The sequence below is a fragment of the Cyanistes caeruleus genome, chromosome 2, assembly GCF_971803275.1.
Source record: "Cyanistes caeruleus chromosome 2, bCyaCae1.hap1.1, whole genome shotgun sequence".
Lineage (NCBI taxonomy): Eukaryota > Metazoa > Chordata > Aves > Passeriformes > Paridae > Cyanistes > Cyanistes caeruleus.
In genome coordinates, this window is record NC_141702.1 from 31,368,288 (window position 1) to 31,395,852 (window position 27,565).

At 36.2% G+C, this 27,565-nt stretch overlaps 1 protein-coding gene across 14 annotated transcripts in view; it reads right to left on the bottom strand.

Moving 5' to 3' along the window:
- Nucleotides 1–27,565, bottom strand: part of FILIP1 (filamin A interacting protein 1) — a 136,968-nt gene that overhangs the window by 98,239 nt on the left and 11,164 nt on the right. For 3 of the 14 annotated variants that reach the window (XM_023922344.2, XM_023922339.2, XM_086876314.1), the window contains exons 2-3: nt 24,178–24,260; nt 19,219–19,269 (exon numbers count right to left, since the gene is read on the bottom strand). The exons of 3 other annotated variants lie outside the window; for them this stretch is intronic. In XM_023922344.2, the coding sequence (XP_023778112.1) occupies nt 19,219–19,257 (39 nt within the window). In that variant the 5' untranslated portion in view covers nt 19,258–19,269; nt 24,178–24,260. Of the gene's footprint in view, nt 1–4,213; nt 5,769–19,218; nt 19,270–24,177; nt 24,261–27,565 lie in introns of those variants that run through there. 8 more of the 14 variants (XM_086876322.1, XM_086876315.1, XM_086876318.1 and 5 more) reach the window with 3 other exon arrangements.

Here is a 27,565-nt window from a genome sequence, read left to right on the forward strand (position 1 = left end):
AAACAAAAGGCAAAAAAAGCACCTGGGAAGACTCTCTATTTGCACTTATATTAGTACTTATTTTACTATGATGCTGAGAATAAAGAGTAATATAAGAAGTACAGATTATCTGCAGAAGCAGGAGGAGTAGGTGCAAAGACCCAAAATAAAAGGGAAAATCTGAAATGTAGGATTTTCACAAATACATGAAGCATCAAACATTTTCAACACAGTCAGAGACTTTCACTGTCTCTCCTGAACAGGACAAAGGCACAATTGTTTCTGCGTTTCACCTCAAAGCATAACTATAGGACTGTATTACAAGTTCTAGTGTCACTAGCTTGGTACAAATACTGGCTACTAAGTACAAAAAGGTTAAAAAAAAATCTTAATATTTTATGAATTGATTGTGTTCTCAGTTACCCAATATGCTCCAAAATGAAGAAAAGCCTGTCATCCCCAAATAATTACCAATATTCTGTATAAAATTAGGAAACAACTTTCAGTAGAAAACAATGAGAGAAAGGAAAAAAGAAAATGCTAAAAATGAAAACTACTACAAAAAGATGATAAAGCTGAAAAGCTCAGACATTTGGGCTTCTTGTAAAGAAGTATTCAAACATTTCTGTACAGTAGAATACCCTTATTTTATCTTTCTAGCTTTCAGTTCTTATCCTAAGTTTTATATACTAAACATTTTTGGTGAAATAGAAAGTATGAATAAATGGAATTCCTTCTCATTTGTAATGTTGTTTCATCTGGCTTCTTCACAAATATTCACTTTATTTCTCCAGTTGTCATTTTAGATATGTAGAAAGACAAACCCCTTCTCCAAATTCACTTTACACACTTAAATAACATGGAAACCTGCAATGACAGACCTTGAGAAAGGAAAGTAAGAAACAGGAAATTGGAGGAAAAGAAAAATGTCTTTTAGAAAAATAAATACTTGGACAGGAATAGAGATGATCTGTTTTGTTAAATGCTCTTGAGGTGACTAGAAATTTATCTACTAATTCCTGAATACTAAAACCTGATCTTATTAAATTCAAAAGAAATCTAACTGTGAATTCAGTGGCATAAGCCTGACCTTTGACTGGCACAGCTCTGAAGCATATTCTTGATTTCTGCCTGGGGGTACCTGAACTGAGTTAGATAAGATTACCAAAAGCATTAAATTAAGCATGTGTGGAATCTCTGCCAACAGAAAGATCCTGTGTCAGGAATAGTTTCACTGATACACCTCTATCAGTGTAGGAGTTTCACTGATACACCTCTATCCATTTTATAATGGAAGTGGCTACAGTGGTGAAATTGTAACCCAGAGGAGAAAAACAGGGCATACCTGCAAAACAGAGATTTCCTAATATACTAATGCTTAGTCCACAGGCTGCTTCCAGAAAGAACATCCGTTTCTTCAGGAATCCTACTTTGGCTGACATTGTTCTATTAATATCAATGTTTAGTCTTTCCATTTGTGTCAGGTGTGACAGTGAGCAGCACTACAGGAAACTCAGATATCGTGGGGTCAACATCAAGCTCACTAAAACCAGCAGCATAAAGGATCAGTAAACACCAGAGCAAAAGGTCAATGGTCTACCAGATATAAGCAGGAAGAATTCAAGAAAATCAAGGCATATGTAAGCAGGGGCAGAACAGTGCTGAGCTTTGAAGGTGAATTTCAAGTCTTTGAATTTGGTGTTAAAAACAATCAGATCATCTATAGAAAGACTGAAAGACTGAGGTGATGAAAACAGTTAAGATGGTGACTTTAGCTGGGACTAGACCAGTTAATATTACAACAAAATTAATATAATAATTCATAATAACCATAACAATAAAAATATTATAATAAAATAAAAAAAGTGACAGAGTCTGGAAGTGGATTCAGATTGGAAGGAGTCTTTATCACCATGAAAGGCACCATTCATTCCAGTTATGTAAATATAAACAAAATCAAAATGATGCATAAGGGGGAAAATAGATGGTTATGCTATGTCTACTTGTCTTCCATGAAAATCACAACGGAGTGTATCATCTAAACATTAATTACTTTTTGATTTGATATAAAATTGACCTTGGTTTCACTGTAGTCATTAGAAGAATTGACTATCTTTCAAATATGAAACCATCTGCTGAATAGCCACATTATATATTCCACAAATTTGACTGGAAAATCCCAGAGCCTCTTTGTGGACACCTGTTGAAAAGAGTAATTTTTAGCCTCCTCCTCCATTTTGAAGAGGAAAGGAAGACAGATGTATGTAAAACCACAACTCCATGTGTTAGAGTTTGAAGTTGCTATTGGACTGTTCAAATGTCACTTCATTAGACAGTTATTAGGCTAACCATTTGCCTTTTGATTTAAAAAAAATCTTTGCTAAAAGTAAATTGTGCAAAAAGAGAGAAGTTGTATAACCCCACCTTACACTGAGCAGCAACTAAATCAAAAAAGGAGCCAATATTACCATAGCATTTTGCCAGATTTTGCCATCCCTATATTTTCAGAAGGTTAAATTTGTCATTTCTCCACAGTTTAATTTGCCAGATATTTCATTAAAGGAAAGAAGTAATAATTTTCATTCTAATGTTGAGATGACAAAGACTGTACAAATCATATTGTCTCAGATTTATTTCTCACTGTGTAGTCTTCTTATGAAAAAACAACTTTCTCAGGATATGTCCTTATTAAAAAGTAATTCCAAAGTTTCCTTTTGAGACTTAGATTTGGGATTCCATAGTGCTTGAGTAATTCCACAACAATGATTATCACATTAAATTATAGTTGCCAAGAAGTGTTTCTGTTTAGTGCTTTAGTGTGCCCCTTGCTATGAAATAAAATGGACACTGTGTTACTCTTTGCTCTAAAGAATTTTCTTCCATCCTTATTTTATCATTTCACAGGCAGTTACATTCTCAGTCTCCAAGTACAAGTTGCTTCAGAGTATTTTAATTCCATCCAATGCATCCACTGCTAAGATGTGGTATTGATGTAATTTATGTAATATGCAGTGATGAAACTAGAATTATTTAGCTAAACCAAGACATTCTCATCTCCCTGAGGCAATCCCAGAGTCCACAGACTAAGTGTCAAACACCACAGTCAGCACAGACTCAGTTAGTTCATTCCTTCTTTAGGACAAATATTTTTTGTCTGAGACAATTCTACATAAATCAGTGAACAGGGTTTTAGAACAGGGTAAGGGCATGCTTTAAATCTCTGCCTTCATAACTGAATTAACGTTGTATATGAACTTATAATCAGTATGCCTCTTAAAAATTCATGCATATTAGATTTCATTTGCAGAAAACAGCCTTAGAAGAGGTGGCAGGGAGGAGTGGAATTCATACTCCAATTGATCAAACAGCTTTTGTCAGTTAAGACAAATTAAATCACACCAAGCAATTCCTCCCCTAAATTACACGAACACTGTGGGGCCATAGTGTATGCATTTCCAACAACAAACAGGTTTCCATCCTGCTTTCAGGGCAAAACATCTGAGAACTGGTTTCTCATTTTGCTGAGAGAAACATAGACTTCTAGCAACAGCAACCCAGCTCAAGCACTCCTAGGTACAATAAACATAAGGTCAGTCCTGAGGACAGCTGCATTATGCTGCTAATCAAAGCAGGAGAGATCAATATTCATTCTATGTAATTAAGCACAAGGGAAAGAGCCAAGAGCAGATGTCACAAAGGTAGTATGAAAGGCACCAGGTGTGTCCTAAAGGTTAGCAAGGAAACAAAAGTACAAATTTGCTGGCCAACAAACTATTTGGTTACTTCTGTTACTGAATGTCTGTTTCCTTTTATTTATCACACAAGTTGTCACTGTTTTTAATAGCTGCTAGACTATCACTGGTCAGAGATGATATGTATTCTATTATTAAATGTTGATTTGTCTTCTGTCTTCATGTAAGCAGGTATAAACATGAAACATGTCAAAATTTTTTTCATATTACTACTAGCTACTTCATTATGCTTGTTGTCAGAACTGCAAAAGTTATTTCAGCATTGCTTTCTACCATGTAAACATAAAAAAACCCACTAAAACTTTCATGCCAGCTTTCATCTATTGACATTTCCAAATCATTTAGAAGATTGGTCAAAAAGGAAAGAGACAATAGACATTAGAAAATATTTTTTTTTGTAGAAAAGACACTTGAAAATAAAAGTTCCTGTAAAAAAAAAAAAAAAAACAACAAAACAACAGAGTGGTTTAACTCAGTCTTACCTGTCAGCAACACGGACTTAGGAATATATCCTTTACACTGCAAGATTGCAGTAGCCTGTCCCACAGCACTACCACAGGAGGAGAATGATCCAGCTCAGGAGAGTACAAAGATAGAAACTTTTCCCACTTTTCTATGTCTACCAGCAGTTGAAGTAATGAAGGAAACAAGGTAGAGAACAGAAGACCAGAGCTGCTTCTCGCAGAAATCCCAGGCAGGAGAAGTAGGAGGTATATTCTGTCTGTGTCTCACCCAGACTTTTGTTTAAAAGTTTTTTCAGCTGTTGCTAGGTGGTGTTAGGCTTTGGCAGTTTAGTTCTCAGATTGTATTTCCCCTCTTCTGGTCTCTTCACACAGTGTTACAGCAATGACTTTGTTGAGCTCAGCTCGCTTGTGCTATATTTAACCAGTGTTCTCAGCAAGTCAAGCCTGTCAACAGCTGAGAAGTTTGGAGCAGGCTTTCCTGAGTTCCTCAGCTGCTGAATTATCAGTGGATGTTGCACTGCACAGCCCAGCTACTACATTCACTGAAAGATTGTGGGGAAACTGTCAAACCCTTTTAAGGGCTTCCAGTGACTTCACAGGAGTAATTACTATTTAAAGCACTAAGTACAAGATGTGTATTTAGGCATATATTTTAGACTGCTAGAGAAAGAATACTAGTGTTCACTGCAGATGAGTTCAATTATTTATACAGTGAGAATTTTCCTAGGACAAGTAGGAAGTTTATAATTTGAAGGCTATGCACTTCACTTGAGGAAAAATTACACGTGGGAAGAACTTTTTGCAGCATAATTTCTTACAGAGTTTAAATATACTAAGATGACATGAAGAAATTAATGAAAGGCTTAGGGTGGAAAGTTTTCACTGTGATATTTATTCCAAAGACAACCTTTTTCTCCCAGACCAAGAGCTTCCCGCAGTTATTCCTACACTGTCTCTCACAGAAGAAAAGGAAAGCCACACAAATCAGAACTTGTTTGATAGGAATATTAGGTACACTTTACTCCAGGGCTGTATGCATTCTGATGTATCCACACTTGCTTCTGGATCTAATTACTGTTCCTAATCCTAAACCATAAGTGTCTTAATCAACAGATCAGCAGTAACACTGGACAGCTTTCAGCCCACAAACCATCATGATATCAAGACTCAAAGATGTTGCAGGTCTCAGACTCTGGAATGAGGTTCTAGCATCTCATGGCAGAACAGCCTCTGTAAATGTCCTGGCAAGGAAAATTCCCTACCCCAACAATTCTGCTCATCTGAGCAGCACTTCAGAGTTAAATGCAGAAAGAGCCTTCTTTGGAAAGCTTTTCTCTAGAGATGATTTGTTGTACTGATCTAGGGTTAGATGAAGAGGCAGGTAAGAAAGACAGGAAAGGAAAAAAATAAAATTATGCTAAAAAATTTGCTTGTTGATATTTATACATGAGGACACACCAATCTTGCAGAGTAAACAAAGATTCAAGCAATTTATAACAGTACCCTGTAGAGAAGCTGGGTCTCTGTGCAAAGAGTAAGATGGGGAGTGGAAGCTGTGGCAATTTCAACATGCAGGAAGATAATTGGCCACAATGATATGAAATACCAGAGGGTGAGTACAAGCCCTTATGGGAAGCAGCTGTGGGATTAGCTGCAGCCTGGTGCTCTAACCCTGTCTCTGGAATGACTTCTGCTTGATCTGTGTCATTATCTAAACAAGCAAGGAACAATGAAAAAAAAATACTTTCATTCCCAAGTTGCTCATAAAGAGTAAATGAAGTAAATATTATGTCAAGTAACTGATATTTAGACATTGGTGACACATTTATGAAAGCCGCAATCACCTCAATCATGTCAAATTTATTTTGTTTTGGAGACCAAGTAATAATCACTAATTTCCATTTGCATTTCAATATTTGACTTGGACAGAATCGTTACAATGTATAAAAAATAGGAAAACTTATGTTTTTCAGAAACAGTTACTTGGAAAATTATTTTAGAGATGCATAAGATATTGGCACAAATTTTGCTGGTATATGCTTCCACTTTGAAGTGAGATACAGACACCCACATTCCAAAAAGAATCTCTAGCTTAGTTCTCTCATATAAAATTTAGGTGCTCCAACCAGATGAGTAACGTTTTGACTATTCTGGCTTTAACTTCTTGCTCAAAGTGCACAATTAACAGTACTGTATTCATTCAAGTATAATAAATCAGGCAAACAAAACAATTAAGTTGGCTTATAGGTTTCAGAATAAAAACTTTTCCCAACATTTCTCTCTCATTAGTTACTGGCACATTCACTGAGTGGAAAACAATACAACTTCTTAGGAGGCTTTCTCTGCTGCCAGCCCTTGCGGGTGGGTTTCAATAGTGACCTGCTGGTGCGAGTCTGCTTATTCTTGTACACTTGCAAACGCACTCCCCAGCTGTGCACCACAGATATAATCCTCTAACACCAGGGGAATTTCAGAAAAAAAAAATTAGGCAAAATAGAATACATAGGTTTTGGCAAGTGAGTCAGAGAAAATATAAAGACTTCTAGTATGGGAAAGGGTTTAATTAATCAGCAATACTGGAAATGTAAAGTTTTTAACTTTGTACAGTAAGAAAATGGTTCTCATCTAAGTTTTTCCCCTACTGATTGATGGAAAAAAATAAATATTAATAGACAGGTTGTGAAGGATGGGAAATAAAAGGAAAAAGAAAACCATGGAAGAGACTTTTTCGTTTGGCATCCTAAGTGAGGTCCTAATGTCGATAAAGAGCATCATCTTAGTGACATCTTCCAACTAAGTCTAAAAAGCAACTTCCTTATAATTTCTGATAATTACATTACAATACAGTACAACTACAATTACAATTACAATACAACTGAGATAGTGGAGTCCAAAGTAAATAAATCTAAGAAAATTTGTCATGGAAGCCAAATATCTTACTATCAAATGTCTGGCCACCAAGGGCCAGAGCAATGAAGAAAAGGAACAAAATGTGGCACGAGAGAGAAGAGCAGCAGCAAGACCTGTTGCCATTTTCAAATATAATGTTAATCACAAATACAGAAGAGGGACTGTCACTCTTCACACCATCATATTTCTTTGTACATACATTGCTAGAAAATGAAAGAAAAAAATTTATGAGCTGTTCTAGAGAAATTCCAGAACTGAGGCAGTTATTACTAGCAGAAAATCTATGGTTCTTATAGAGAAGATCAAAACAGATGTCTTCTTCTGATCTTACTGTTTTCTCTTGAAATGTATGCCTGTGAGAGAGATTTTTTTCTGGAATACATACAATAGTATTACTATGTAATTTTTATCTCGGCCATCCATCACTTTGGTGTACAAGAATATCTCATTCTCTTAGTCATAGAGGCATTCAGAGATACAGCCTACTACCTTTGTCCTTTTCAAATGTTTTACATCAGCCTTAACTGGACCAATATACTAGAAACAAATCTATGTGAATAGACTTAAGAGTTTCTTAACTGTATGTCCTGAGGAGCTCTAGTATGTGTATAATTCTGTGTGGGCAACCACTGTGAGTTCTTCATTAAGCTGCTCCATAAAATGCATTGAAGTAAGTAATCAATATTTTAGTTTCTAACAAATTTTTTTCATTTGCTTGAAAGGAAATGCACCACAGTTTTGTGATAACCTGCTTTCATACCTATTGCTCATTTCCATAAATCTATTATTTTAGACTATGATAGTGCTTTTAGCTTTCTTTTGGCTTTACAGTATAACTTGTGCTTCCTTGAGGTTTGTTGGAAGGGAGGGTGTTGAATAATGTTTTGATTAATAAGATCTTGGCTGCACCTCCTCAAATCTTACTTATGTATTTAGGGAGGTATCGATTCTTTAAATTTTCCAGATACTATTGATATAGTACAGTATAGTCCAGATACTTACAAAAGCCAACACTGCCTTTTAAATGTTAGGTCTGCTATGTTTTCATCTCAGCACCTGCTTTTTTATAACCAAAGAAAGAAACATATTTCTGCATTTAGTTCATAGATTCAGTTTAGTTGTCTATTTTATAATCTTGCCAAGAGATCCCTACCACAGTCACAAACCTCCAGGAACACTGGGAACATTACAGTATTTTCTGTAGTAGTTTTGCATGTTTTATCAGTGAAATAAAACGAGGGTGTTTTTCATTTCAGTTCTTCATATGCTGTCTTATTGATCTATATATTGTCTTCAAGAAACATTTTTTACTTTTTTAAAGTTGTAATCTTAATGAAATAAGCATATTAAAAGGCATGTCCATTTCAGTTATTTTATATTGATTTTTCCATCGTACAAAGAAAAATGTTGGCATCCCATAAGGTGTCTTCAAATGAAGTGAGGTGCAGATCGAATATGGGGCAGTTAGATATACAGCCACATCAAGAGCAGCAGATGGCCCATTGGACTTGGGCACAACCCTGTCTACAAAAAATGACAGAAAAAATAATGATAACTTTAGAATCATGTTTGAACACTTCTGAATCCAAAGCCCCAGAACCTGGCTCTCACTACAGTTGGGTCAAATAGAGACAGTAGGAAGTACCAGTCTGTAGGAAAGAGTCAAATCTGACCTCTGGAAATGGAGTAAACCATATGATTAGCTTCACTGCCGCACCCCAGGAGTGGTATGCAACTTGCTTAAAAACTAAGATAAAAATTATCTGAAAATGGATTATTTGCTTTTAAGGCCAGAATAAACTATTTTCATAATCTAATACAGCCTCCTACACAGGAAAGACTATGGAATTTTCCTCGTGCAAAACAGCAAGTTGCAGTGAATTAAAGCACATCTTTGAGAACGGTTACATAGATCAAACATGGATAATTTGCCACAGCAATGTATAATGCAGTCCAAGAGTAAATTACACTTCCTGTTTCAAGCAATCCCAACCTTTGCAATCTATTTCCACTTTGATGTTGGCTGACTTTAGCTCCTAGACCATGATGGTTAGTCAGTTGCCTCCAACCTCTCTCCATTTGTTCAATTCTAAATTCTAAGTTCCTGTGGTTATTAACAACCCTGAAGAGGAACTCTCTTTACCAGCTCCCCGCCCCATACAAATTAATAATTTTCACGTGAAATGGAGCACTCTGAGGTGAAACATGGCAGCGTTTGTAAACTAATAGCATTACACAGCAAACACGTAAACCAGAAGCAAGGAGTATTTTCTCCAAACAAAACAGATCATCTGAATTTGTTATTAAAGCTGTGACACCGAAGGGCTAGCTGCCCAAGAAGGGTGGCTGTGTCCTCGAAAGCGGCTTTAGGCGCTGTAAGGCGGATGTAAGCTCTGCTCTGCCATCCCCGAGAGCACAGTGCCACCTATCTCTGTGTCTGTGTTAACTCATCGCAGGCGCTGCCAGAGGACGGGCAGAGCCAGTTCAATTCGTTTCACCCAATTCTACACCATCCCTTGCTTCCTTTCCTGGTTTTCTGTGGGCTAGGGGGAAGATTCTTCCACTGCACAGCCCCAGATTGAAGCTGTATTTCTATAAGACACTGGCTTCTGTCATCCACTCAGTGCCACTTATATGGTACAGTACAAATTCAGACTGGTTACATCCTTCTGTAATTCAGATATTGTAAGCCAACACTCATATCATTAGTGCTTCCCCAGATTTTACTGGCAGAAGCCTAAACTCGCTATTACCGTATCTGTGGATCTGTAGGACTTGAACTGCTGTGGAGAATGGAGTGACTAAAACATATATAAGCATCCCAATAGTTTAAAAATGGGTACCTGCCCAGAGCCTTCTCTCTAGGAACGACTAGGCTAGGAAGAAGTGGTCTTTCCTAGTTTTTTCTCCCTGGAAGCCTCAGGACAAGATGCCTCAGAAAAAAAACATAGATGTACTCCAGATGTAAATAACAGTCCAACTAACTTTTTCATGGAGAGCTGTTTCTAGTCCCATGACCAAACTGTACACAAACACCTCTCAGAAACAGTCACAGCATTGGTATGAATAATTTGTGTGCAACTTCGCAGGAGAACAAGAGGGAAGTGATAAGGTGTTTAGATTCAGGCACAAATCTATGCTCAAGGAATATTTCTGCAAGGGATCAGAGGTAGAGTTTTGAATGTCAAGGTTTTAATCCCCATGAAGTATCAAACACATGCCATTTTCAATGTAAAGAAAAAGGATATATGCAAAACAGCTTATATGACATAATTTATATTTTCAGGTTTTACTTTCACAGATGTGGGGAAGAGGAATCTGCTTTTTACTTTCCATTATTTAAAATGTGGTGAACAATAATGAAGAGGGCTCAGTTAAATCGGTGTTCCAGAAACTTGAGTATGAAAAGACATTTCTTGCCAGTGATAGACCAAAGCACTTTTTGTCAAACAAAAAGGACTTGTTTTTAAGCAGTGCTGTTTAGAACAGTTCCCTAAGCACAGGTTTACTGGGGAGTGTTAGGAGAGATTAATTTAGCTTTTTTATTGACTGTTGAAAAGGCAGGATAATATAGATAACAAAATATTGATAGTTACAAGCTCAGGTGAAAATAGGAAATTTGGGGTGAAAGAAGGTTTTATTGCTTTAGAGTTGGTTTTGCCCATAATAGCATACAAACTTTCTGTATATTTTGGCACTAAAATTAAAAAAATACTTTTGTTTTGATCTGATTTTGGAAACAGCAGAATGATTTCTATTTTTAAATCATATCTGTTGGAAAACATCCTTTGTGAAAAAATCCCCAAATGCTGCTCCTGTTATTACTGATAAGTCAGCAGCTGGAATTACAGAAAAAAGTTTGAACTATAACATGTTTGGACTGAATATAAAATCTGCCACCTTCTTTCTGACTACAAAGCACTATGCTGGACATCACCCATCATATGTGTCTTATTTAAACTGCATGTCCATAGTGCCAAAAAGCAAACTAACAAACCTAAAGCCCTTTCTTTCTCATGTAGAGCCTATGAAATATATCTGAACCAAAACTGGCAATGAATGTCTGAAAATCTCAGCACGGACTGGTGTCCAGTACCTTTCTACTAACACAAATTACTTGATGAAAACGCCTCTAAGTTAGAAGAAACTACCTGAGACTCTTTAGTCCTCATAAACAGAATTCAATTTTTTAGAGAAACAAAAATTGTGATAGGAGATGAGATGAATCCATAGGCAACAGGGAAATATTTTACTGCCTAATGCAGAAATCAAAAGAAGGGATGCAGAGGAAACTGAACCTACAATAGAAAGAACACTGTAGAAGCTTCCTCATAAGGCATCTCTTCCTTAAGAAGGAAAGGGAAACAAAACATATATGCTAAATACTCCTCATCCTCTAAACTACTGCCTTTCAGGGTATGAGAAACCTCAACAGAACAAGGTACTTACTGAGTCAAAGGTAAGCATCCATTACCAATGACAGCCATGTAAGTTTCCTTCTTTTTGACTAATTTAAGCAGATATTTAAGATATTTATGCTATTAAAGATATTTAAGCTTTATATTCAGTCAGTTCCTGGGGATCCCCATTTCTAGTAATCAAAAGCATAACAGCACAAAGACTGTTTAGCAGAGAAGCCAGAGATAGTACTGCCCAAAGAAATTTTTTAAAAAGCTATATAATAATATTCAATCTATTAGGTAACCTTTCTCTTTACAAATTAACATATTACAACTTTTTACTTACAATGTTGTTTTGTTGGGTTTTTTTTAATTTCTTTAACAGATGTCAGAGAATCAGACAACAGTTGAGATACAGAAGAACCTCTGGAGGTCATCTCATCCAATTCTGCTCAGACAAGGTGACTTATAGCAGGCTGCCTAGCACCATGTCCAGACAGCTTCTGAGTATCTCCAAAGACAGAGCCAGCACAGTAAATGAACAGTACCTCAGAGCAGAACTGTATCAGTTCCCCTAAACCAGCCATGAATTAGGTACACAGTGTGAGCTGCTTGGTGTTGCTCCCTCTGTAGTAAATCAACATCAGTCACTGAGAGGAGATGATTGAACATTCATTTTAGGACAGCAAAAATAATCTGATAAGAAGCTAGTTTGCAGCACAATTCCATATCTTGTATTTTTCCCAGATTAATGATTTGGGTTTTTTCATTATTGTGTTTAGTATTATTTCTCATGTGTTATTTTATGTAATGCATTTTTAAGAAGTAAATAAATTTAGGCTTCACAAGAAAGTGGAATAACCAGATAATTATTTGGGGTTTTTTCCCAGAAATTTCAGAAGTTTAACTCCAGAAGTCAGAGTATAACTCCCTAAGAGAAGTTCAAAGAATCTCTTGAACTACACATTTCAGTGATATGGAGAAAATATAAAATGCAATTCATATTCAGAGCTGATGCACTTTACTGTTGTATTATCCATAGCATCCACATTAAGTCTAAGATTTCTTTAACCAAAACCAGATCTCTTTTTGGCAAATATTACCCCCACATTCCTCCTTTACAGAATGTGGGAGGCTGAGTTTTAATATTCTGTGCTTCTCTCCCACATATATAACTCTAAAATTGAGGCTTACTGTATTTTGTCATGTTTTTCTCACAACTCTTTCATATTAAGCAGATTTTCTTTCCCCCTGAGGTCTAAGTAAATCCTTCTAGAAACTCAAGAAAACACTTAGGTATCTCAAACTATTCTGTCAGAAGAATGGACATCATCCACTAAGTGCTTCTGCATTGCTTGCTTTTTATTAGTGATGCATCTGTGATATATTGGGGTATAAAAAAAAATGCTGCACATAACAAATCTCCAAGGCATCATAACTAAGATTCTTTTAGGGACAGTTTACCCTTCAGAAAACAACTAATAGAAAAAAAACCAAACCTGTTAGTCTCCAGACCATAGTGACATATTTGGAAATTAAACAGAATAGAATAACATTATCATTTTAAGCAAAAACCAAGACAAATCAGTAAAACATTGCAAAACAAGTAAAAGAAGTCATTCTCAACAAAGGGTAATAAAGTACTGGAGCAAAACCTGAACATCTGAAAAAAAATATTAATTCTGCTGTAGCTGAATGATATGGCTGGTTTGTCACATATTGCTCTAGTGCTCTAGAAGACAAAAAAAAAAAAAAACCAACAAGAAAACACATAATTGCTTACTAGTCAAAGAAGCAAAAGTTGATGCAGAGGGCTCTGTATCCTTCACTATTAATATTAGTAGGAATTGCAACTTCTCTATTAAGCAATAGGCTGACAAATAAGAGGAAAAAAAGCTTTTTAGATACAGACAAATAAATAATCTAACCAGGAGAGGGAAGAAAATAGAAAACATGTCCTGATGCAAACAAGAAAAGCAAGCAGTGAAAAGATGGCAAAGACAGTTTGGTGCACCCAATATATTCTAGCAGGAGCACAGAATTTTCAGTGATGAGGGCAGTCTAAGAACGTAACTAGACATAAACAACTCTTTTGTGCAATCAGTTTGGCTTACCCTGCCAGCTGACACACACTGTGAAATGTCTCTTCAAATCCAAGATTAACAAGCATTTTTTATAGGAGTGTGAGTTTCAAACCTTTACCTGCATTGTGGTTTACTTCTACCATTCATAACAAAAACAGGAGATGTCACATAGAGCAAGAGGTGGCAACCAAGATAGAATTTGAGCGGCAAACAAGGACATTTGTTATTTTTTCATACATATATATAAAGACACAAAGCAATTTGCCTTTAAGAATTTAAATAAACTTCAACAATCATTAAAGCAACGATTATTGTAATGTCAGAAGGGAAATATAATGAGAAATAATGAAGTAAATGAGTAAGGGATTTTAACTAGCTTCCTGTACTGACTATATAAGTCAGTTAACCATTACATTTTAGAAAGTAATTGCCTGTGAACATTGACTGCTATAAAGACCTTAGGTTTCCTCAGGCCTGAGGGAAAGACTAACTCAACTTCAGATGCTGAAATGCATCTGAAGGCACCATTCATCTCTAACAGACCAAAATACTGAACAAATTATGGATGCTAACTATGAAGCAGTGACTAGGAGCTAACAAGGAGCACAGTGCCTGTGGAATAGCAGGCTGCATAACTTTCGCAGTCTTGTCTGAGAAAGTGGCCAGGGAAATCATAGGGAGGAATTAAAACAATCCTCAGAGACAGAAAACAGCCTTGCAGGGGCTGTTTGTCTGTTCCTTGTTTTCTGGCAAGAGAAGGTCGAGGGGTGGTGAACCCCACTGACCAATGATGGTGATATGTTAATTTACTAACCAATAAGAGTTTTCTTTTCTGTACTTTCATGTATCCGTCTATAAAAATGATCTGAAGTAATAAACCGGAGAGAAATTCTCCTGTTCAACTCCCTAGAGAGTCTGTGTCGTTCTTCTCACCGTTCCCAATAGAGCAACATACAAATGTTTTGTCTTCAAAACATCTTCTTGGAAACAAGCAACAGAAAGGAATGGGCAGCCCGTCTCCACTCCAGTAAAGGTGAAGGGCAGCCAGAGTGCTTTCCATCTGATGTCACACATACAATCACTGTGTATCTTGCTCCTCATAGGATCAGCCTAATCTCTGTGCTCAAACCACAAGGGAAATATTCTCTACATTCCTTCAGGAAAAAAATAGAGGAAAAAATACAGAAAATAACTATTATGCATTTGCTCATCAGCATTTTTAGGGTAGGTCTTTGGGATAATGGAGTGCACCAGGCAGGAGCACAAGAATCAGAGTAGTGGTAAGTGGGTACAGCAGCACATCACAGACCTTCCACACCCTGGGAAGACCTAAAACTGATGGGACAAAGCAAACCTGCACAAACACTGCTTGGATGTAGTTGGCAATCTATGCAGCACTCCTGGGCAATCAGATTGCTGATCTCAAATCATCAGGATGCCACAGGAGGAACCGAGACAGATGTAGTGTGAGATTTACATATGAGAAGTTTTATTAGGATGGTAGGAAAGGCTGCAGCTCCTCATCAGCTCCTCACTATTCATTTTTCCTCCTGAAAATAAGGGAGTTACCAGTAGTAAACTAGGAAGTAGTTGTAAACTAGGAAGGCAAGTCAAAAGATGGCCAGAGTTTGAAGTTACACAGAGACAGCCCCTACAGTGCTGGCAAGGACATAGGCAAGACTAGTCACCCCTAGGAAACCACTGCATTCTCAAGGAAAAGGGATTCACTTCCCAGTGATGAGCAGTATCCCCTTACTTTGAGATCTCTCTCCATCAAAACCAGTAAAACATTTATTTACAGAGGCACTGTGGGAAGAAGTTCTTCCACTACTGTCTTCAGGTCATGGGCAGAAGAGGGAGGGATTTTAGAGAATACTATATGACTGTGTAGTCACTCTTTTTTTGTTATCACCGATTACCTGTTTTTTATTTAATCCCAGATAGTGCATGCTCTTTTATTTTATCCTGGATTTTTTTTCCTGGATACCTGACAAGAATGTATGGAAAAATAAGTTACTCCACAAATACTATGATCCGTACTTTTGAGAGATGCCACAAATGACAAAATCTAGTCCAAAAATATGTGATTCATATAAACTCCAACCCATTTATAGAACTGAATATCAATATCTCTCTATTCTTTTATGTAAATTCTCTGAGGTCTCAGATCTCACCTCAGGTTTATTAAATGAATAAATAAATTCAAGAGAAGGCAGCAGAATAAGTTTGACATATTTTTAATAATTCTTCTACATCCTTGTCTTCACAAATTAGAATTTTATAAATATTATGAAATTTTCTTGTAACAACATAAGCACAAGTATAGCAAACACTATTTATGAAGAACTACTTCAGAAACAGACAAACTTTTTCTTCTACACTGTTTGAATAAAAGGAAAATAGATGAGATGAAGCATATAGAAAGAAAGAAAGGAGCACTGAAATGTTGCCCAGAAAGATCACTAATGAACAAACCGTCCCAAATTCCTCTTCTTTGACTTCACCATAATCATGACATTAATTTCTGTGGAACGTAAACAGGTTTGTCTTCTGTTACCAGCTACCAACAAAAAAAGGTCACCCTTTTCCTGACCTTTGCAAAAAATGGAATCACAGAGATACACATTTCCCTAGACTGCCCACAGCTTCTAAAGCATCTGATTTTTTCTGTGGTACACCTCATATTAAAGCAGCAATGCACTTTTTGTTTAAAAACCAGCATGACACTTCCTTGGTTAACTTTTGTCACTTCTCTAGTTCCATCAATTTAATAAACTTCATATTGCAGTTTTTCAGTGTATTGTAAAGTGAAAATGTTGCTTTAACTTCATCCCACAGCTCTTAATGAGGCTCACAGTGGTTATGCAGAAATACTTAATTGTAATACTGCTCAGAAAAAGAAACCTCACAATTACCCTTCATACAAGGAGTGTGTCTGTGAGAAATCTGATTAGATACTCTTGTCTAACAAAACTTCATGGGACGGTTTGTGACTTTGGGCTTCAGCCAATGAAATTTACATTAAATGGAAGGAAAACACAACCACAATGAGCTCGAGATAACTAGATATTATTTGGTATGTAGAAAGATGTCAACAAAGCAGGTAAAACCTCCCTGATTGATTTATTTGATACCAAACACCTATCAGTTTTAAAAAGTTTTGCAAACAAAGCTTGAGGAATTTCTACAGGAAGGAGGGTTAAGGAGGCTCATTCCCCCACACTTTGATTTGAGCTGCAAGTGATAGTCCTCATCATTATATTATGATACCCACAACACAGGTCATATATATTACAGTCACTTGAGGATTCAGTTGTACTAATGTGCTTTTGAGTTATTTACCCAGTCTCCCTGTGCTATTGAGAGAAACAAGCACTTCTAAAGCAGAACTCCTCTCCTGCTAATACAGTTGGTGAAATCACTCCTTAATATAGTGTTCTGTTCTCTCCACTGATCGTAAGATGCTCAGTTTAAATCAGGTGCCCATGACATCTGAAAATGGCTTATATGACTCTTACCCTTCCCATCTTAACTTGTAAAAGAGAAAGAAAAAAGAAAGACTACTTCAGACAGACCTAAGTTTGCAGTCTCGGTAGCAGACAGACTTACCTATGAAGGCTATTTGAAAAATACACTTGTATATTATATATATATATATATATATATATATATATATATATGTCCCAGTACATTAGAGAATATATATAGCTTATTATATTATACTATGCAGTGTAGAGGGAGTGAGTGTGACTGGTGAAATAACAAATTACATTTATTATACCTTAATTTGAATAAAAATGTAATAGATTAATCCTGAAAAGAATTAAGCTCAAAACAACACACATTTTTATATCTTCTGCTCACATGTTCTAATGACAAATATTAAAAGCGTACAGGATAGAAAGCTTTTCCTGATCCTGATCCACTTACAGGTTTGACTACTCAGGCATTCACTAAAAAAGCTGCCTGCAAAACTTTGAGAGCCTCCTGGATCTGGAAGAGACTGGTGCCATAAACTGAGGTTTTCCACCATGACCAGATCTGAAGACTCTCCACTCCCTGCTGGCACCATTACAGGTGATTTATGGAATCAGTAAAGGAAATTTAATGAAAGTAAAAAATAAGAATTTTTTTTTAATGAACTTTAACTAAAATCATGTCTAAACAAGACAAGACAGATAAGTGAAATTTGATTTTTTATCAAAATTCATGAAAGAAATTAAAAAACTAAATTTGCTTAACTTATGAAGGTGAATCAGCAAAAGCTCTATGCTTGTAGAGAAGTGGTCAGAACTGGGGCCATTACGAACAAGATGAGCCTTTGGGCTACAGGCATTGTCTGCAGAACTGCAGCACTGGAAAAGTGGCTTCTCATGGCTATTTTCTCTCATTACGAAGCCATCATAGCAAAGAGCAAACTGAATAGGCTTTGTCAAAAAACGTCCCAGGGGCCGCAGTGCTCTTGGTAGAGACACACTGAGGCAGCAAATTTTGTATCTGAGACTGGATTTCAAGCACAGTAAAAGTTATGAATAATTGGTCCCAAGAGTTAGTCTCATTCTAAACATGGGGAGCATTTGCAAAATTCCTAACTGGAAATGAGTGTTGAACATCATCAGACTTTGGAGTTATTCATCTCCAGGGTTTTAAGCGAAACCCATCTGTAACAGTAAATCAAGATTGGATGCAAATGGTGGCACTGCAAAAGAAATGTTAGATTATATGACTGCATTGCACTCACAATGTCTTTGTCATCTGTCTCCATTTTTAATATTATTAAATATCCCAGAGATAATTTTAAGTGTATATGATCTGAGTTAATAAACTAGCAATTACTGGCATGCTGCTACAAAAACAATATGCAAATACATCTTATGCCCTGGACTTACACTGATACCTTTAAAAGTTTTATGAGATGTTTTTATTATTACATGTAAGCAAAAATATTTATTGTGGTGGACCCATTTTCAATTTTCTACCGATTTTCAGGTAATCTCTATGGCTATTATTAGGTGCTCCTTTCTATACATCCTCAATGACTACAGGATGACATCTAGTGGTACTTGAGGGCTTCAGTCTTTGTTTACTTTAACTGCTAAATTTGCATTAAACATACGTTACAGTTTCCAGGATTGTGAACATATAGGAACCATAATTCAAAATATGAAAACAGTTATTGAGAAAGAGAAAAAAATCAAAACAACATCAAATCAAATAGATTCAAATCCTATTCAGTTGTGTGCTCTCTGCCTTCTTGTAAAAATGTATATTTTGCCACAAAATCTGTGAAACAGTGATAAAAATATCTTCCTAAAAATCAGAAGTGAAATTAATTTTTCTAACTGTAATAAATTTACTAAATATCTTACTATCATGCACCTTACATATAAGCATATATATATAGCATATATTGTCAAAAAATCCAAGTCAAACAACATAGCCTTTAACAACATCATAAATTACATCAGTTCTTCCTTCATACTGTGTTTGACATGAGTTCAATATTTGAAAAGGTATTAATCAGTAGATTATATTTTTCTACTGAATTAAGATTCAAAATTAATTTCATAACATTTTCATTCTATATATACTATAACATAAAACTGAATTTAAAAAAACACTTCCTTACCATCACCTTTGTCACTGTTTTCCAAAATTTTCTGGTCATTCTACTTTTTTACTAAAAGCAAAATCAAAGAGAAAAGATCAGCTACACATCCTGAATGAGAGTGCATAAGAAGAAAAAAGATGATTCACATCCATCCAGAAATATTTTAAAGGGCACACTGAAATTTGCAAACACAGTGTGCTGAATGTTTGCCATCTAGTCTGTATCTCTGGTTAGATTCTAGAAAATTTCTTAAAGAGGACTTTGATTCTGTTTAAGTGTGGGATGTACTGTCCACAACAACATTATGCATATTTTTCCCTTACATAATGTGCTGGACACAATGAATAAGGTCAGTACACACCAGATATACAAGTAGGAGTAATGGCAGCATGAAATAAATACTTGGCATAATAAATACATTTCTGTTTCTCTCATTAACTATAAACATGGGGCTCTTAAAAATACAAGAAGTAACATAACAATTACGGAAATGTAAATAAGGCTGCTCTAAAGAAGAAAAAGTCAAAGGCAAGTTGACATCTTGCTCTTTTAAAAATAAAGCATAAACTGCAACAAAAAGGCTTTGTAATTCCTTTCACTTGATCTTAGAACAATCACCACTCTGTACTTCATCCCACATACATATGACCTGCAGATTGAGAAAAGAGATCTATGGCATTAGCTCATTTGTACCAAATCCAGACACTTGAGGATGTGTATTTATATGTGTATATTTATGAAGATATGAAATCCCATTTATATAATTTGTGTTTGAATTTGTCAGCAGAATTTAATGTCACATTTTAATCAAAAGTTATTTCTTTTGATACTTTTTATCATTACATCTACATATTTTACACACACACACACACATGTGCACATGCAGATATATGTATATAAAAATAATGGCAAATTACCAGCTAGATTCTATTTCATATATTTTCTCGTACCTTAAACATCTGAGCTGCCATTTTCTACTTGTGAACTCCGGTTCAGGTTCAGGTTATTTTTATTTGGTTTGAGATGTTTTATTTCAGAAAAAAAAAATCTTGCCATCCTCTTGTAAAGATTAATTGCCACTCTCCTAAAAGTAAGATTTTCTCTTTTTATCTTGTCTTACATAGGGCACTCGATACTTCTGAACGTGGGTTGCTTTTACAGTGCAAAGCCACTATTTATTATCAAACTATAATCTTCTGAATCATCTCATTTTGCACAAGCTTAAGAGGCAAGTGCTTAAAACTGTACTTGCTTGCTGAGAGTTTTGTAGGTAGAAGATTATAGCCAACCTCCATACTGAGGGAAGACAGAGTATTTTGGTGAAATTCATCCCCAAAGTGCATTTGGATGTACTTTGATTCATCATCTCTCATCTATTTTCTTTTCAGCAGGTGTCACTGGTAATGATTCTGTTATATGTGTTTAGAAGTGGAATTCCATGGAATTATTACTGGTTTTCTCTGGTACACAAAGCAAATTTTTGTTGTTTATTTTCTAGGTCAAAATTCAGGAGATCCTTTAACAGCTTGTTTGATTTTGACACTAGCATGTACTAAGTGTTTAAGGTCTTGAGCACAGACTTATATTGACAAATCTGTAATCTGGAGCACTATTCCTTTCTCAGTAATATGTAACATAGTGAAGTCTAATTGTAACATAAATAATTTTAGATGCTGTTACTTTGAATTCCATAATAAGGTTAAAAGAGACAATTAAGATACAGTTTTTTAAGAAACAGGTTTATTTATGGAACTATATTTCTACTGGTTTAATTTATCTTCATAAATAAATCTTATTTTTAAAGGGTACTTCATAGTGTTAACATACGATTACCAGAAATTCTATGTTTGAAGTTTTGAGAACAAACTTTAATTAATCAAATCTTTCTCACTTGCCTTTTTTAGTTACAAAAGTTATAAAAAGTGGCATTAGATAATAATTTGCAGTGGTCGACTGAACACTGTGTGTGTAGTGAGTAGAATGGAAAATCCATGACAATATACTGTTTAATTTCATTTCTTGCTTTAGAAAGTTACAATCCCCCAGAATGAGCATTCATTTTATGACTGAAATATTTAAATAAACCTCTTGTCAGTAAATATTTATAAGGAAATCAAACTGTAGACAACAGTGTATTTTAAGAACTCCCAAGTGATAAATATTCTCGTGCTGTTGCTGGCTGGTACTGCAGTATGCTGAGGGAGAAGTCATAGAGTTCAACAGCACTAATTTGCCCCCTTGTGGCAGACTAGCAGAAATTACTAGATTAATAAAATCTGGAGTCCTCCCACTAAAAAAAAATTAATTAAGCATTCAATGGGTGAAAATCGAATTAAAGTTATCGGTCTATCTCAAAGCTTCTTCATGCTACTGTTGAAATATAGCATGACTAAATACAGACTGCAAAAAGTCACCAGAGCTATATCTCCTGATGCCTTATACCAATTTGGTACTTTTATCCTAATACTGTGGTCCTTTGCATCACAGTTTACTGATATGAGAGCGTATTTTACAAGATTTTTAAATTCTTCTGAAGAGTGAAATGTCCATACATACTTTCATGGTTACTTTCACCTATTTTTAAGATAAAGACTGTCAAGACTGGGTTGTAGGCGGGGGGTGGCGGTGGTTGTTCTATGTTAAAAGCACAATCTGGACAAAACCAGCTTCATAAAAAAGAGATATTTTCAGCAGGAATTCATCTGCCTAAAACTATAGTTCTAAAAGCATAATTTGAAAAGTTGACAAAGTAATTTTTAAGGAGCTTTGCTCTTTTATTATTGTACATATGTAGTTTAGAAAGCCAAGACTGTCTAGTTATTGACATATTTAGGAGCTGTTCATAAGCTCACGAATTAGAACACTCCTTCAAAAACTTGAAGGGTCATTCTTCAGTTTCAACTTCACAAGGGAATGAAAAATCAAACTAATGTAATCCTTTAATTTACTTTGTAAACATCTTGTGGAAGGGCAGTCTTCCACTTTACTCTGAAGCACAGACAAGTAGACTGTAAATTTTTATGTTTGCTTACAATTTTGTATTTATATTTTTTAAATGCATAGGTCAGCATTATAAAATATAGCCATAACAACATATTTTCATGAGTTGAAAAATTGTAATTCCAAAGATGACAAAATAGAGAAGCCTTAACAAAAGACTTAACAAAAACCTTTAATTAAAGGTGCTGCTTCCACAAGTAAAATGATATCTATATAAGGCAGGGTAAGAAAGAATTTGGTCTAAGTTCCCTGTTCTCAGGAGATAACAGTTAAGGGAAAATGTCATATAGCTGTTTCTGCAGTAAGAGATGAAGCTAATAAAAAAGGAGAATGATACTGTGGATACAATGATTATAGATGCAGACTGCATGAGGTGTAGTTGTCACTTGAAATTCCTGGGGAGATTAACACATCATTTTAGTAAAAGCCAACTCAGTGGAGAATTTCAAGCTTACTATACTCAATGACTGTACATAATATCCTTTGCCCACTACAGAATATCTTCTAATCTTAATTAGTCTAATTTCAAGTTTAAAAATAGCTTATTAGTTCCTTGTTACTCACACCAGTGTAACAGCAAATTCTGATTCTTCTTATCTAGAAAATTGGACACTCTTTTCTTTAGAGTTGTGCATTCAATCAGCTCTTATGGAAGAAAGAAGGAATAGCTTTAAAAATCCGTCAATTCCAAGGCATCGTTCTGTCTTTTCTATTTTACTCACGTGCAATGACCTACCCTATAACACAGACATAATCCTAATCAGGTGAGCAGCACACTGTGCAGCTGCTCTGCAAAAAAACACAGGGAAGTGTCTTGCAGCTCTGCCTACATGGTTATCTTGGATGGGCTTCCCTCTGCCTGTGTTCTGTGCTGATCAAGACACGTGTGAGTACAGTAAAGGTAGTGCCATGCCAGGGCTAAGCAGGCTGCTCAGACCAAGCCAGTCCCTGGACTCAGGGCGCTCTCAGCTGGCTCAGAACAATTGCAGTGAGGTTGACTCGACTTTCAGCACTGGCACAGAAAGACTCTGTCTAATCATGGCCTGACATTTAGGCATATTCTGAACATCAATTAGGGTGCAAAAGCCTTAGGGGACAGCCTGTTGTTGCATTAAGAGTACAGAAATACGGCAGAAAAACACTCTTGCTTTCCAGCTAATCCTGGAAGATTGAACGTGTTTGGGTGTAGCTAAACTTAATTTATTATCATAACCAAGATTGCGAGTGACAGATTCACTAGATCTACAAAATACAAGTGTACTGTGCTCTTTACAAGTGCTCAGGAGTATACTCCCACATAGTCAGAGATGCAAATTTTAACAAAGAGGCATCACTGCTTTGGAGAAGACAGAATAGCAAGACCATCAATTTGTCAGAAAGGTGATCATATTTTTGACCTCTGGCATGGAGGATTTTAAACGCTAATTCACACTTCTGGCAGAAGAGATTACAAATGCTATGGGTCTCACCCAAGGGCGTGTCTGTGACAGGTTAGTATCAGTCTGTCTTCCATTGCAGTGATAAGGGTCATCAGGCCTCAACCTGAATACCTATCAACCCATCAGAAAGCCATCACACCCACAGTAACCCCTTCCTATATCTCTACGGCATATTTCATGGCAGTATGCCTCATTCCTACAACTGCCCAGAAAAATCAGGGGGGAAAGGAATAAAAAATTAAATTAATCTTGAGACAATTGCAGAGAGCACAGAAATCTAACATTATCCAGTATTTTCTTTTTCAAGAGTAGGGATTTATGTGTGATTGAGGAACTCAGATAGCCAGCCTGTATTTTCTGCTAAATCTGTCAGGATACAATTCATCTATTCAAATAGGGACTCCTACACTATAGAAATCTACATCTGAGCTAGACATCTAGATACCCTTTATAGTAAATGAAAAGAACCAGGAGACTTAAGGAAGCGATTCATCTCATTCTAAACTAGATAGCTAAATATATCTCAAATGAGTCAAACCTTAGAAGTGCTTATTTCTCTCCATTAAACATAAAAGAATGACAGAGCTCCTGCTTAGATGTAGACTACAGTTCTGCATTCATCTAAAAACATGAAAGACAAAGATCCCATCAGGGTCTATGTTTCTTTATGTGAGGGTAACTGTATTTCTTAATTTTTAGGAAAATTTTAAGGCATTAGAAGCTGTCAATAGTTGAAAGACTGACTTCTCAGAGGTCAGCTAGCTATAACAGACTCTTACTTCTATAATGGAATTAACAGGATGTCGCGTTCAGCTCCATGACACTGAGACTGGTGCAGCCAGGGGTTGCATGGTAAAATAAAAATAGGGATGGGTACAACTGGGTTGCCCAAAAATAAAGAACTTTAATAATTCATAAAATAACAAAGGAACATAAACCATGCATGGTATTGGAACAACCTCAGAAGACAAAACAATGGGGCAAACACAGATTTTATAAGGTAGGGTTGAGGGTACAGGGTCCTATGAAAAATGAGAACTGGAAACATAATTATATATGAAAAACATAGTCAACCAACCAGAAACAAGAAGTAGAAATATTACTTAATATGGAATGACAACATTAACATAATAACTCTCATGATCCTGTTCTTCTTGCCATAACCTAACTAGATGTTTCCCAAGGCCTTAAATTAATATTTAAGTCCAATTGGTCAACTCTTATAATAGGAGAATTCTTACTTCTAAGGACAAATATTTTGAGATTACATATATGTGAGATATTTTGTTCTTAATACCTGGCTTCATCTACACATTTGACAAACATCAGTCAGTATTATCTGTATTATGCAGTTGTCTTGTAAGAACATAAAGAAAGAGCAAGTACTGATTTTCTGACTTCATCTTTAATTGCCCAAATAAATTATTCATTTCTCCAAAACATTCACTAACTTGTCCCGATGAAGGACTTAAAAATTTTATGTGGATCTCTTGGTCCTCTGTCGCTCTTGTTATACTTCCCCTCCCAGTTCAGGATCTACTGACTCCTTGCTCCCACTATTGAAAGAGTTGTTGCATTCAACCACTTCTATCTGAAACTTGAACGAATTACCTCTACGAACTTCTTTCAAGATTTTGTACTAGTGACAAATTAAAATTAAGCTAGAGTTAAACTGGATTTTCCTCTCCCCTGCTGACTTGGCAACAGTATTCTAAGTGTTAATTTATCTCATGGTGCCAGGTTAATTTAAGTTACAGCACTGATACCTCACTGCTGATCTTTAGTGTTTCGATCTATGAGAAAACACCTTATTTAACAGTTAAACCATTGTTACAAACAGAACAGTAATTATTGTACCAGAAGCTCCAGTTAAGAATTAGGCATGCCTCAGACAATCACTGATGGCAGATCTCTAGCAAACTAATCCTAACCTCCACCAAGTTTTACCTGTGAAATGTAAGTTGCCAGTTTCTGACTTCATCTAAGGAGAAACAATGGCTATTGCTTAAACCAAAGAGATCTGTATCAGGAAGCCATTACATTACATTATAGCTTGCTAATGTCCCGCAGATGGTACACCCTGCATGTAAAAGCATCAAGAACTTCATCAAGGCCTAAGACAGGCACATGATGACAATAAAGCTAAATATCTCTTTGCACTTACCCTTGGTGGTACATTCTCTTACAGGTACATATAAGTTATGAGAAATTCAAAATACTCTTCAATACAGTTTTTGTTAATGGGTTACTACTGTTTTATGGAAATTGAAATAACTGCATTTGTTGTTTGCAAGTAGTTTCATATACATATCTCAACCTGTGTGCTGGGAGGCTAATATATACTTATTTATAGTAATCTAAGTGCTATGACCAATATGCTTACAAATATCCTATACGATGAATAATGGTAGGGAAATGTTGATGATTAAGAAATTCGTAACAAATAGCTTGAGCAAAATAAGAATGGTTTAACCAGCTGCCTAAAAAAAAAAGGCCTGTGAGTTTTCAGCTGAAAATAATGCTTATGTTCACTAGATTTGCAAACTGCTCTCTTCAAGTAACATGGCAACCAGTAACACAGTGTCTATATTTAACCATAGCAGTAACGCCAGGTTTCATTAGACAATCACAAACACATTTTTGCACTCGGACAAGATCTTTCCATCTTTCCTTCCCCTTTACCACCACCAAGGGGCAGGCAGAGCAGAGCAATACCAGAGCCCTTCTTTGAGGGCTGGCCCCACTTTCCAGCATTTACAGGAGAGAAAGGCAGTGCTGTGCCCACTCAGGGCTCTTGTGCCCCACCAAGGCAGCAGATGAGGTGACATTGGGCAGCTGCCAGGAGTGGACATGACCTGGAGTTGCTCCAAAAAATCCCAACAGAAGGCTCTCCAAACAGGTGATTTTTGTAAGAGGCTTCCTTGTTTCAAAATTCACTTTCTCCAGGCGATTGCTATAAACCTGTAAAGTAACTATGTGTGAAGAAATTAAATAATATAACCTAAAACCCCGTAAGAAAACAACACTTTTTGCTGTGGACCCTCAGGGCTACTGAGGTTCTTGTCCTGGGATAGAGCCAGCTCACAAGTATGGCACTTCTCGCATGCTGACGGGGGGTGCTCTCCTTCCCAGTGACGAGCTGCAGTTATTCCTGTCATAGAAGAGGAAATAATATGCCGTTGGCTGTGGACTTTGTCATGCAGGTTATCACTAGACTGAATGTTTCCAACTGTTTCAGCCAGGAGGGAAAACTAGTTAGGAGGTCAAGTATGCCTGCTGGTTCTGCATTTACCCAAGAGAATTTCCCCGACTACTTCTCAGTGTATGTGAGGATTTAGACAATTTATCCTGTTTGTAGCATCAGATACCATTTCATCCTGCTCTCCAACATATAAGGCTTGACTTCTAACAGCAGTCAAACACTTGTACACTTCAAACTTTCAGGCTTTTTTTCCCCATTATGTTTCTATTTGTTGTGTTTTCATCTGAGCTATTCTTTGCCTTACCAGACTGTGCGTAGATGAAAGTTTCTCATTCTGGGCATTCAGATCCCTAGGATCTCATGCATTTGATTTTTTGTCTGGGTGGAAAAAAAATTTAACCTTCTCTCACTACTATCTCCAATGAAGATTTTACAATTAAATGTAATCGTTTCAACAAAGTTTAATCCAACAGAGCACAGTGGGATTACTGCTTTGGAATATTCCTGTGAGAAAGAGGATATTATTTGAATAGTTCCTCATTACTATATCTATGGGGAACTGTTCAATTTTTCAGACTGCTATCCACCTTTATTTGGACACATTGTCTCATTGTTGTCTATGTATTATTACAGGAAAGCAGATACTTCAGGGATTTGCCAGTCATCTAATTGTTGAGTGTCAGATTTCTTCAGAGCTAACAGTGGTTAAATGCCAGCAGTATCC